This window comes from Ranitomeya variabilis, chromosome 7 (assembly GCF_051348905.1).
Source record: "Ranitomeya variabilis isolate aRanVar5 chromosome 7, aRanVar5.hap1, whole genome shotgun sequence".
Taxonomy (NCBI): Eukaryota; Metazoa; Chordata; class Amphibia; order Anura; family Dendrobatidae; genus Ranitomeya; species Ranitomeya variabilis.
Window position 1 is genome coordinate 152,597,348 of NC_135238.1, and position 14,088 is coordinate 152,611,435.

The 14,088-nt window shown below is 42.0% G+C and overlaps 1 protein-coding gene across 1 annotated transcript in view; it reads right to left on the reverse strand.

Annotated features, from left to right (window-relative positions):
* BMPR2 (bone morphogenetic protein receptor type 2) overlaps positions 1 to 11,901 on the reverse strand; it is a 217,613-nt gene extending 205,712 nt beyond the window's left edge. Inside the window, exon 1 of the mRNA XM_077272082.1 lies at positions 10,669 to 11,901. Coding sequence (XP_077128197.1) covers positions 10,669 to 10,741 — 73 coding nt within the window. The 5' untranslated portion in view covers positions 10,742 to 11,901. The remainder of the gene's footprint in view (positions 1 to 10,668) is intronic.
* Between the last annotated feature and the right edge of the window lie 2,187 nt (positions 11,902 to 14,088).

The following is a 14,088-nucleotide window of genomic DNA, read 5'->3' on the forward strand; positions in this document are numbered from 1 at the left end:
TAAGAGCATTAATGAAGATTTTATTCTGGGGCATCTATTGTCCTTTTCACTACATGCGTATATCAAAATGAAAACAATTGAAGTGCCACAAAGACTACTCAGTGGCAATAACGCAAAGTTCCTGAAGGCAGCCGTTGCTTATTTTATTCATAATATTTAACTGTATTAATGGTATTATTAGCACTTGATATGAAGTTATTGTAGAATTGTGGTACATGGAATGGACCGTGGAGACCACTTGGGGATATTGGGAAGGGAGAGTGAAATTAATTATAAAAAGTAACCAGGATTTTCAAAAGAAGTTGATAGAGGGTGATAATTTGTGGCCAAAATTTGTTATAATAGGTACATAGTATGCCTGAATTATATTTGGGTGCGGTAGGTGTTAAGTAGAAATTGTGCCAAAATAGCATGTATTTGAATATCAATGCCCCCAGGTCACTTAATAAAATTGTGACCTCTGACTGTCTGGTTGGCTATACCCATTAGACTGCTATTTGCTGAATTATAATTTGGCTATCAGCTATCTCTCCCGACTCCTCAATGCACAGGAATGTAGCGGCTTAGGCTACTTTCACACTAGCGTCGGTATGGGGCCGTCGCCATGTGTCGGCCCGACGTACCGACGGATGTTGTGAAATAAATGGACAACGGGGGCAGCGGATGCAGTTTTTCAACGCATCCGCTGCCCCATTGTAACGTCCGGGTAGGAGGGGGCGGAGTTCTGGCCGTGAATGCGCGGTCGGAAATGGCGGACACGACGCACAAAAAAGTTACATGTAACTTTTTTTGTGCCGACGGTCCGCCAAAACATGACACATCCGTTGCACGACGGATGCGACGTGTGACCATACGTTGCAATGCGTTGCTAATGCAAGTCTATGGAGAAAAAAAACGCATCCTGCGGGCAACTTTGCAGGATGCGTTTTTTCTCAAAAAAATCTTCTCTCCACTGAACAAAAGGATCAAGTAACTGAACTCCTACAGCCCGATCCTTATACTGCATGACATAACCAGTCAAGGGACAGTTGGGAGACCCCCATAAATATTAGATGGTCAGCCAATCCCACCACAATCATAAACTTTCATCTGTGTATTTCATGACTGTTCTGTGGCAGCAGTGGGCCATCGGTTCAATAATTGATGCATATTCACCATTGACCAAATTTGTGCTTAGCTTGGCAGGGCAGGTCTAGAGCTATACAGGCATCCAGAGAAGCTGAGGCACCAAGACAGAAAGTTCCTTACAAAAACATGATCTTTATTGCATATTGATTAAAAAATAAATCACGGGAACATTTAGGCCAAAATGGCATTCTTAAGCCTAAAACAATACAGCTGTATTGTTCCTGCTGTGATTTATTTTTTAATCAATATGGAATAAAGATCAAGTTTTTATAAGGATCTTTCTGTCTTGGTGCCTCGGCTTCTAAGGATTCCTGTATAAGGCTGGGCTATCAGGTTTTTGCCGTCAGGCACAATCCGGCGAGTTTTGAAAAAAGGGATCCGTTTTTTTCTGCCGGATCAATTTTTTTCTCATAGAGTTGTATTAGCGCCGGATTGCGCCTGATGGCCACACGTTTCATCCGTTTTTTGCCGGATCTGTCTAAAAAAAATTTTCCGGCGGCTGGAGAAAACGGTCATAGAAACATTTTTTCTGTCCGGCGAAAAAGCACCAAGCGACGGTTCCAGCGATAAATGGATGAAACTGACTTGTGAAATGATGAATCCGGCCTCCGAATCTGGTTTTCCATGCATTCTCCATACAATCATGCAAAATGTTCTGAGGTCTCTCGCTCTCTCAACAGGAAGTCCAAACTCTATCCCCGGATTCATTAAAAAAAACAGATCCAGCAAAAAGACGGATCCATTGCATCAGTTTTTCACAATTTGCAACGGATCTGTTTTTTTACAAATTTGCCGGACCCTCCCTAACGGCAAACACCTGATGTCTGAAAGTAGCCTTACATGTATACCTTTCTATGTGAGAATAATGCCATTTTGATCCCTGTTCTAAAACGGCCATAGCTGAGATAAAACACGGAGTAATACATAATACATGTAACTGCTTTATTTATTTTAGTTTGTTATTATGATTATTAATATTTGCTGAAGTTATATTTTATTTATATTAAATTATTTAGTATTTATAACCTTTTGACATTTTGTCATTTTGGCTGTGCGGCCACAAGGGGCCCATGTTCCCATGGACACACTGGTGACATGGTAATATAAATATCTCTCCGAGGATCTGTTTATACCAAGGAAGGTGACGGTCACAAGGGGGCATTCTCTGCGTCCGGAGGAGAGAAGGTTTTTCCACCAACATAGAAGAGGATTCTTCACTGTTAGGGCAGTGAGAATCTGGAATTCCTTGCCTGAGGAGGTGGTGATGGCGAACTCTGTCGTGGGGTTCAAGAGAGGCCTGGATGTCTTCCTGGAGCAGAACAATATTGTATCTTACAGTTATTAGGTTCTTTAGAAGGACGTAGATCTGGAGAGTTATTCTGACGGAATATAGGCTGAACTGGATGGACAAATGTCTTTTTTCAGCCTGGCTAACTATGTTACTATGACATACCCCTAGATCAGTGCTTCTCAAAATTGTGAGACTTGCATCACCAATGAGCCGCCCTTTAGTTGATGGCGAGGCACAGCTGGAGGAAGCAGTATGCAAAAAAGTGATTATAAGCAGAACAATACTTTATCTTGGTTTATCAAGATTATTGATGCACTGTCAACTTATACTTTTTTTTAGACAAGGTTCGGGAGACAAAAATAAATAATGTGAGCAGTGTTTTAATTTTTTTCATCAATGTCCACCACATATGGTAAGTTTCAGGTATCTCCTTGGTCTATCTGGCGAGTCCCAGGCATCTCCTTGGTCTATCTGGCCAGTTCCAGGCATCTCCTCAGTCTAGCTGGCGAGTCCCAGACATCTCCTCAGTCTAGCTGGCGAGTCCCAGACATCTCCTCGGTCTATCTGGCGAGTCCCAGACATCTCCTTGGTCTATCTGGCGAGTCCCAGACATCTCCTTGGTCTATCTGGCGAGTCCCAGACATCTCCTTGGTCTATCTGGCGAGTCCCAGACATCTCCTTGGTCTATCTGGCGAGTCCCAGACATCTCCTTGGTCTATCTGGCGAGTCCCAGACATCTCCTTGGTCTATCTGGCGAGTCCCAGACATCTCCTTGGTCTATCTGGCGAGTCCCAGACATCTCCTTGGTCTATCTGACGAGTCCCAGGCATCTCCTTGGTCTATCTGGTGAGTCCCAGGCATCTCCTTGGTCTATCTGGCCAGTTCCAGGCATCTCCTCGGTCTATCTGGCGAGTCCCAGACATCTCCTTGGTCTATCTGGCGAGTCCCAGACATCTCCTTGGTCTATCTGGCGAGTCCCAGACATCTCCTTGGTCTATCTGACGAGTCCCAGGCATCTCCTTGGTCTATCTGGTGAGTCCCAGGCATCTCCTTGGTCTATCTGGCCAGTTCCAGGCATCTCCTCAGTCTATCTGGCGAGTCCCAGACATCTCCTCGGTCTATCTGGCGAGTCCCAGACATCTCCTTGGTCTATCTGGCGAGTCCCAGTCATCTCCTTGGTCTATCTGGCGAGTCCCAGTCATCTCCTTGGTCTATCTGGTGAGTCCCAGGCATCTCCTTGGTCTATCTGGCGAGTCCCAGACATCTCCTTGGTCTATCTGGCGAGTCCCAGTCATCTCCTTGGTCTATCTGGTGAGTCCCAGGCATCTCCTTGGTCTGTCCCGTAAGGACTCATAATAAAAAGTTTGAAATTCTGATCTTCAATATTGGTAGGAAAAGGTGCTTTCTAATAACTTGAGATTGTAGACATTACATGAGTGCCTCAGAAAGGTCTTGTTGCCAGGGCTTGTCATTGTGCACAGAGGTGCGAATATGCCACACAATCACTTTGATGTGGATACTGCTCCTTTGTGTTTAATGAAATAGAAAAATAACGACCTTTCATCACAACACTGTTGTCATTCAGGTTACAATAAAAGGATCCACTTTGGAAAGCACTGGTGGCTTTAGAGGTAGAAGTGGGTGTTAATACTAAAATCCTGAAGCTCTATGAGTACTGTTGATATGAAAAATTGTTAATCCAAATGTAAGGAGTCCAGTGCAGAGGAAGGTTTTGTGTTTCACACTTGTAAAAGAGAGATTATGAAGTGCGCTCACTGGAGGTGAATGTCCTTCAATACAGCACAGTTTGTTCTTGTGGAGATTTTACAGCTTTACTTATCTAAGCAAGGTACATGATAGGATAACAGACTATTAAGTATTCTTCACTATGTAGAATTATCTAACGACCCTCAGGCTATGTTCACACACAGAGTTTTTGCATCGAAAACTGCTCTCTTTGCAGTAAAAACGCCTATGTACTGTTTGTTTTTTTTACATTTTACACTGGTAACCAGGGTAAACATCGGGTTACTAAGCGCGGCCCTGCGCTTAGCAACCCGATGTTTACCCTGGTTACCCGGGGACCTCAGCATCGTTGGTCGCTGGAGAGCGGTCTGTGTGACAGCTCCCCAGCGATCAAACAGCGACGCTGCAGCGATCGGCATCGTTGTTGCTATCGCTGCAGCGTCGCTTCGTGTGAAGGTACCTTAAGGCTAGGCAGTTATTAGAGGTGGTAATGGTAAAAGACATCCCTTTGATGTGCAAAACGGGGAGGTCCCAATGTCAAAAGCAAAATCTGCCGACAATGTCGCCAAAGGGCTTTGTGAGTTATTTCTGGTGTGTGGCCAAATACTGCTAACACAAATATGGTAAATCCATACTTATATTTGTGATTTTAGCTACATTTAGCTGCAATTCATGATTTACACTGTGAGAATGTATATGTTTAAAGCACATACTCATTCTCACCATTACAGAAAGCACACAAGGAGCATCCATACATCTATCATCTCCAGGGTCTAAGTGGTAAAACGTTACTTTCAATCATATTCTCCTTAAAAGATTCGCGCTCTGATACGTTACAACTGTTGTTTCGTACACCAGTCGTAATAAGGGGCATGAAGGAGTAAGAAGCGCCAAATCCACTAAGGCCCACCCACCACCTAATGAATTTGGCGCATTTTCTTAGTGTCACGCATATCGCCAGAAATTAAGTAAAATTTCTGGCATAAGAAAAGCCACAAGTTTCCATGAATTTGAAAGGTGGTTTGTGCCCACGTCCCATCCCGGACCCTCCCTAGCCCTGCCCATTTTGGTGGAGCTGCTTGAAACTGTCAGGAAAACACCAAAAAGTTACACATTTTTGTGCAACTCCACATTTGTGCAAACATTTTGCAACATTTCAAAGTTGTTCTTCCTAAATAAACGGGTAAAGGTTGAAATTTTTCAGTGGTCCTTTGGATTTATTTGATGGATACAGATATTGTATTGCCTGTTATATTAGTTCAACTAGTTCTGTTTTACCCTTTTTGCCCTGGTGTTATTTTTATCAAAATTATACCTTTTAAATAGTATATGATTCAAGCTATAATTGGGCCGATTTGGTGAATTGGGGTTTCAAGACCCTTTGTCCTTTGATTTATGTCCCTAATTGTTGTTAAGGCTGTAGAGGTTGACAGCTGAAACAGTCAAACTATATATGATCCTGCTACAACAGTGAAGACAAGAAATAGAACATTTATTAAACCTATGAAGACTGTGCATACCATAAATAGTTTAGAAACACATTGCCTTATTGTGGAGACAGAATCTTACAAATATTAACCAAGAAATGAGTGGTTATGTTTACATGAATCTATGAATCAATATACAGTAGCTAAAAAATACAATACAACAATTGTTATAGTATTGCAGAAAGAAAAATGATAATGGTAGATTAGGGAAGGATGAATTCCCAAAAAAGGGTGGACGTTCCTAATATATAGATTCTAGTCTACAGTAATGTAATATCATCAGTGACAGGTAGATATCTAGAGTAAAAAGTTCTACTTAGTGCATAAAATAGTACCGTAATTCTTATAAAATTAATAAAAATATAACCTATATGGATATCCGATATTCAATAATGTGCAAAGGGTTATAGAAAGTAAGAGACTAGACAGGGACAGAAGATAATAAACAATAGTATCTGCCCCCTGATGAGGTAAAAGCAAAACAAGCATCAGGCACAGTCTCATGTGATGGTGTGGTTTGTTTGATCCAGTCTCACCACGTTTTCTGATTCTTATCTTTTGTCCTTGTGTGTTCTCTTATGTAGACACATCAGGACTGGCCCACCCATTATATTCTTATGAGGAAAACAGTCATTTGTGCCATAGTATGTAGCTTATATGTAGCACTCCTTCTGCACCTTGAAGTCACTTTTTGCATGTTTATTTTCTATCACCTATTGCACTTTATTGGATACCTATATACAGTGTTATATTTTTCATTACTAATTCAATTAATTCTCTATGAGTTACTATTTTATGCACTAAGAAGAACTTTTTTCTCTACATACCTACATCTATATATTAGAAGCATCCACCATTTTTATGGAATTCTTTCTTCCCCATCTTACTATTATTTTATTTTTTTCTAAACGTTTTCTATATGTTTCTAAACTATTTATGTTATGTGTAGTCCTTTGTCATCAGATCAAATATTTGAGTGACTTGAAAATGTTAAAGCGCCAACTTTATTACGTTCTGAAATATCTTAATTAAAGTTGAGCAACAAGATTGTCAGGACCCTGGTCTAGGGTTACTTTCAGTACTCTGTGGCAGCCGGGCCAGTGCAATGCAAACTTCCTCAGGTGGCACTGTTATGTTGTCAATATGGGCACCACTTGTGATTACAAGATCCCAGCAATGTCATGATGTCGCATGAGGCTTAGTGATTAGGACTTGAGTAGCATTAGAAAATCATGGGGACCCTGTGATCACAAGATACAGGCAGAATGCCGCCATTCGAGTACAGGCAGAGGAAGACTACACTGCCCTAGTTTGGCTGCAAAAATCTACAGATGTGGGTGCCGGACCAGGGTCCTGCAATCTTTTTGATCTACTCTAGTCTTAAGGAGGACTTGCCACCAGAGAGAGCTTCAGTTGTGAATTTTTGCTCTTCCTTTATTCCCACTAGTCACCTGTGCATCCCTCTTTTTTACTTTTTTTAATCCGCCATAGGGTTCCAGAGATGTTAATACTAATTTTTATGGACTTTAGCAAGTAGGAGTTGTTCACAGGGTAATAATGCAAAACAACCTAAAGACACTCCCCAGAGGATCCTGTGAGCCACTCCCCTTCGTAAATAACATAAAAATTAGCATTAAATAATAAGGCTAATTTCTCTGGAACAAAATTGAGGATTTATATAAAGTAAAAAAGGAGAATACTCGAGGGAGCAACAGAATTAAAATAACAGCAAAAACTGACTATTTTCAACCTGACGACAGGTCTTCTTTTATGAAATTCTCTTTTAATCTCAGCTTTTTGTGTTTTCTGATCTATCCAGACTCCCTGGTTCCAGTATTTTGCACACTTCATATTGGTCATACCTTTTTACAGAAAGTTATACCCTCATAATTTAGCTCTGAAAATTTTATTTTTAATATTTATTAGTTTTTGAAGCAAATATAATTCACGATTCACTCAGCAACATAACAGTTTCCTTCACTGTTATATATCCCTTAGGTCAGAGTATGCCGTCCTTGATGTTGGAGGATATGCCCTTGCCAGACTGCCAGCTATGCACTTCTATTGTGGAGTGATGTAAATTAATTCCATGTTATCTGCGTGCCTTTATGGTTTGCGATTTAAAGGCATTTTGTGATTAACAAAATGATGGGTTCCTTTGGAAACATTTGGCAACAATGACTCATCCAAGAGTTTCCTTAACAAAGTAACCAGGCCTGAGCAAATCTTCTCATATGGTAATCAGGACCATTTGATGTAAATCAGCCTTTTTGTGGCACTGCACTATGCCCCATTTGCTTGCATACGCTATAATTAACCTATTTCAATGTTGATCCATCCAAATTGTACTTGGGCCCTGTCAATTGTAAGCAATGTGTGTGCAAGCTCATAGTCCTTGTCTTATATATATATATGTTAACTAGCAGGATAGATAACATAGGATAGATGTTTGTTCTTCTAAGAAGCAAAGAACACAACAAAAGAAAGGCATAAAATAAGCAAACGCTATATAAAAGGTAAGGGTACCGTCTCACAGTGGCACTTTTGTCGCTACGACGGTACGATCCGTGACGTTCCAGCGATATCCATACGATATCGCTGTGTCTGACACGCAGCGGCAATCAGGGACCCTGCTGAGAATCGTACGTCGTAGCAGATCGTTTGGAACTTTATTTCGTCGCTGGATCTCCCGCTGTCATCGCTGGATCGGTGTGTGTGACACCGATCCAGCGATGCGTTCGCTTGTAACCAGGGTAAACATCGGGTTACTAAGCGCAGGGCCGCGCTTAGTAACCCGATGTTTACCCTGGTTACCATCGTAAATGTAAAAAAAAACAAAAACGTACATACTCACATTCCGGTGTCCGTCAGGTCCCTAGCCGTCTGCTTCCCGCACTGACTGACTGCCGGCCGGAAAGTGAGAGCAGAGCACAGCGGTGACGTCACCGCTGTACTCGGCTTTCACTTTACGGCCGGCAATCAGTCAGTGCGGGAAGCAGACGGCGAGGAACCTGACGGACACCGGAATGTGAGTAGGTACGGTTTTGTTTTTTTTTACATTTACGATGGTAACCAGGGTAAACATCGGGTTACTAAGCTCGGCCCTGCGCTTAGTAACCCGATGTTTACCCTGGTTACCCGGGGACTTCGGCATCGTTGGTCGCTGGAGAGCTGTCTGTGTGACAGCTCCCCAGCGACCACACAACGACTTACCAACGATCACGGCCAGGTCGTATCGCTGGTCGTGATCGTTGGTAAATCGTTTTGTGTAACGGTACCTTTACAGTAATGGAGCTTCTGTATGATCAAGACTATCATAAGGTATTCATACTCCCTAATACAATGATATTATAAGAAGACCTCTGTTTACTTATGGAAGCACTGATCTGGGGTAAACCATTCTGCAGACTACAGACTTCTGTTTACAGCGGATTCCAGTCTACAGGCTGTGAAACAGATGAGTCTGCTGAAGGTTCTGTGGTGCAAGACAGATCTCAATTTTGCATACTATTACTAGCAAGACTAAAATGTGTGCTTTCTATAACAATGTACACAGTTCTGTAATATATTTAGAAATTATGAAGATTCACATTTGGAGCTTCATTTCACATTCACATTTGGAGCTACATTTCACCTTCACATTAGGAGCTACTTCTAGGCATCAAATTCACATTTAGAATTACTCTTAGCTACTTTCAGTTCATGGCCATGTTCTTCTTTACAATATTTTATTGTAGTTAATGCTACAGTAATTAAAGTAAATAAATTGTCCAAGGCTTGATAAATGACCATCATGGAAATATACCTAGAAACATTATCATTCCAACCTCCACTTAGATCATACATTTAGCAAACTAAATTGATCACATTTATTATATGTTTCAGACACTTTTTCTGACCCACTTGTCAAAGTGGTGCAAGCTACCAAAAAAAGGTGGTTAGTTTGAAATGCGTAAAAATTGCCGCCTAAATATTGGTGCATATCACAGTCGCATGGTGAGTCAAATGGTCGAAAGGTACACTTAGTCTAAAGATGCACCAAATTTAACAATCCAAAATAAGCCACTGTGATACATTTACCACACATTACACTAAAATTTGGACAGTTTTAGTAATTCTGACCCCAAGGTGGATTACTTATGAGATAGGCATTAAAAAGTAAAATCTTCAATTCATTGTTACATACCAGGATTGAAGTAAGAAAAAATAATGAGTTTAAAAAAACAAATTAAAGAATGAAAAAATATAATTAAAAAAAAAAAATTAAGAACAGTGTGTATTGAAATATCCCACTCCTAATTACAACATCATTTGTTCTATAAAAGATAATAGCATGTTGATACAATTCATGCATCTTAAGCTTAGTATGTAGTTACTTAATTGGTTAAAGATGACGACACACAATAAGACATGTGAGGGGCCTAGAACTGCAGAGCAGCTTACAGTGTCTACGCCGCCGGCACCGCATGCTACATAAGGCCATTCTGGAAATAGCAGCAAAGTAATAGGGGTATATAGGTATATTTGCAACAAGAAGAAAACGTGATCCACAATTAAAACTGCAGCAAAAAAATAAAAAAATACCATTTTCACGGTGAACCTATATCTGTCATGTCTGCATTGACTGCTACGCTGTGCGGCTATTGAGGTGCCCACTGGCTGCCACTCCCACACAAGCGCTTACAACATGCCATCTACAGTAAGCACCATACCATGGTCTGACAGTCTACGACGATCACCCCAGTCTACTCATTCAACCATCACCCTCCATTTACAATTATTCCAGTAAATATCAGATATTACGGATTTCTTCTCCAAAAATATAAACATAAATAATTTGGATCTAAGATCAAGAGAAAACATCACAACATATTACTGAAGCCAGACATGAGCATTATCCAGCCAAGCTCTACTTTTTGGATTTTCTTCTGGTCAATACATTCAGAAATGAATATGACGATGAAGTTGTAGACCTGTGCTAAGGAATATACCGGGCATGCATGGCAAGTCACTTACCGGCAGCTGTGGCCAGCAGCAGGGTCGAGTGTAAGCCAAAGAGGAGAAGGACCAGATTATGATTAGGAGCCATAATTTAGGTAATCCCACAGATGATGGGAACTTTTATGGAGACTCTGTATAAATTCGAGGGTATCCAAGTCTTCTGGGTGTAATCCGATTTTACAATGTAACTGCTAATCCATGAGGTTTAGAGGGCCTGGAAACGCAGGATCCTCAGTGGATTAGATCTTCTTCTCCCACTGGAGAATGCTCATTCCTGGGAAGGTGCTTTGCCTGGTGGAGGCGGTGATCCCTGAGAAAACCTATTCTATTCCCAATCTTCTACAGCATTCTAATGAACTTACAACAAGAACCTATTAATGACATATCCAAGAGCCAAAATATCACCCTACATCCAAGTCTTCCCCTTCATAGGGGTAAAAATAAAGACCATTCTGCCTCTATGGCGATACTTCGTATAACGTGTCTGCTCTCGGATCTAATCGAACCTTTTGATAGGGTCTGAACATATATAATCTGTTAATATTTTGGAAATCTCAAGCAAGTAATTTCTTTATAGATTTTTGGTTGTGCTGTATAATATCACTAAAGTATAAATTTTGGCCTCTTTTATAGAAGTATTTTCTCTCTATCTTCTGGCTACTCAATTTTCTTCCTTCCGATCTCTAAAAAGATTGTCTTCGTGACCCATAAATTCCATTGAGTGATACGCAGATCTTCTCCCGTGAGGGTTCGGTCACAATCAGATGCCAAATTTCATTGTCCAGCAAAAAAACTAGGGCTCATCACCGGTTGAAGGCAGCTGCGTGTTCCCAATCCAAGATATTCCCGGCTAGCTTGGAGTTCTCCTTCCAAGATGAGGCCCTGCTCAGGCTGCAGTAGGATGTGTCTTGCAGTTTTCCAGCTGTATGTGAGTGTCACAGCTCAGGGTCCTAGAAGGAATAAGCCATCTCTAAAGCATGAGACAAGGAGGCAGCAGCAGCTCCCCACTCCTCCCTTGGGGAAGCCACCTAAAGGGGTGTTCTGCTAATGTGAGAGGCTTGAGGAGGAGGAGGAGGGGGGCTGGAGAATGAAGTGTTGATGAGGAAGGCACCGACTCGCCTCCCCTCTCTTTCTCTCTCACACATACACAGACCTCCTCCTCCTGCTGCTGCTCCTGTGTCACAGCCAGACACAAAGAGGCCTCTCACACCGCCCAGACTGAGGGAAAGGAGGAGGACGAGGGAGGGCGCAGTCCTAGGCCTCCACTGCTTTTTTATAGCTCTCTTTGAAACAACTTTATTTTTAAGGGACAAGAACAGCACAAAAAATATAGGCTAGAGTTACACAGAGACCATTCAATGTTTCTCAGCAGCCTCCATTGGCCGAGCATTGCATGGGTTATTATTAACTTGCACAATAAGGCTGACGAGATTTTGACTTATTTTCGTTGTATCAAAAACATAGTTTCTAAGACCATGTCCACATGCTGAGTATTTGGTGAGTTTTTTACCTCAGTATTTGTAAACCAAAACCAGGAACAATCGGGAAAAGAAGCACGTCACCACTTCTGGATTTATCACACACTCCTGGTTTTCTCTTACAAATACTGAGGTAAAAACCTCACCAAATTCTACACGTGAGAACATGGCCACAGTTATAGCAAAATGGAGAAGCTTTTTTTTTTTCTCAGTGTAAACTGACCTGCGGTGCATGTTTCAGATCCACAACATGTTCGTTTCTCTTGCGGATACGCTGAGTTTTATGTGCACATTTTTCTCATAGATTTACATTACAGTAGATACAGAAAATCTAAAGGTGAAAAACGCACACATGCTATTAGTGCATTTCTGCTGCACTGAAAACGCACGTAATCCGCACATGACTGTATCAATAAAGTTTTGTCAAGGCCAAATACCAGGAAGTATCAAAGGAGCTTTATATGACATACTAAAAAGAGACAAAAAAACGAAGTCAAAAACGCGATAAAGGCACATGTAACAAAAACGCACTAAAAAATGCAATGAAGAACTGCAAGTAACCTAATTTACATAATAAATGCAAAAATCAAACAAATGTGTAAAAAATATTATATTTTGTCTTTTGTTTAAAAGTCACATCTGTAAGTGGCAAAAAGTATATGAAGCTTTAGGATTGGCAGATCGTATATGACGGTTCAACTTGGGTCTACAGTTTTCAATCAGTGGAGTGACAATTGTGTGCAAGTTGGTGACCTGTGTATGTCAAGAACCGGGGTCACTCAAAATTTGATCTTCACAATACGTTTCTGGAAGTGTATCATGACATAAATAAGGAGATTACTGAGGACCTCAGGAGAAGAGTGTTTATGTTCATGTAGGCCTCTTTCACACTAGCGTCGTACGACACACGTCGCAATGCGTCGTTTTGGAGAAAAAACGCATCCTGCAAAATTGCTTGCAGGATGCATTTTTTGTCCATAGACTAACATTAGCGACGCATTGCCACACGTCGCAACCGTCGTGCGTCGTGTTGCGTCGGACCATCGGCACAAAAAAATGTTGCATGTAACGTTTTTTGGTGCGTCGTGTCCAGCATTTCCGACTGCGCATGTGCGGCCCGAACTCCGCCCCCTCCTCCCCGGAGCTCACAATGGGGCAGCGGATGCATTGAAAAACTGCATCCACTGCCCCCGTTGTGCGGCGCTTTCACAGTATGCGTCGGTACGTCGCCACGTCGCATTGCGACGTGTGTCGTACGACACTAGTGTGAAAGTAGCCTAAGCCCACAAGGGCAAAGTCCTCTCCCCTCTGTCTCAGTCTGTGATTTAGTTTGTTTACTGTCAGTGATATCTGTATTTTGATGTAACTCCGTCTCATGTACAGCACCTTGGAATCAATGGTGCTATATAAATAAATAATAATAATAAGGCAGAAACAGGTTACAAAACCATCTCTAAAGAGTATGGACCCCACTCACAGTCAGATAGATTGTGCACAAAAGGAAAACATTCAAGGCAATTATTCAAAACCAGATATAATGTGAATGATACATATCCTCCTATCTTGGGTATCATATTGCCAAAAGTTAAAGTAACATTATTTTAATTTCAAGCAGTAGCGTAGCTACCAGGGGGGCAGAGGGGGCCCGGTGCTCAGAGGGGGCCCACCCGGAGCTACACTACTGTAACTGTATTGGTCTGCACATCGCTCAGATAGTTACATTCTGCGGCAGAGCAGGGAGAATCGATCTCCCTGCTCTGCTGCCTGGCCGCTATGGGGCCCCTGAGCAGGTGGGGGGCCGGTGCCAGCAGTGGGCCCCCGCCTGTCATCGCAGGGTCAGCTGAATCGGCATCTAGCTGATGCAGCTGACCGCATTGATGAAGGGAGGAGCGCTACGCTCCTCCCATCATCCCCCGTCAGCGTCTGACGTCACAGACGCCGACACTGACAGGGGGCG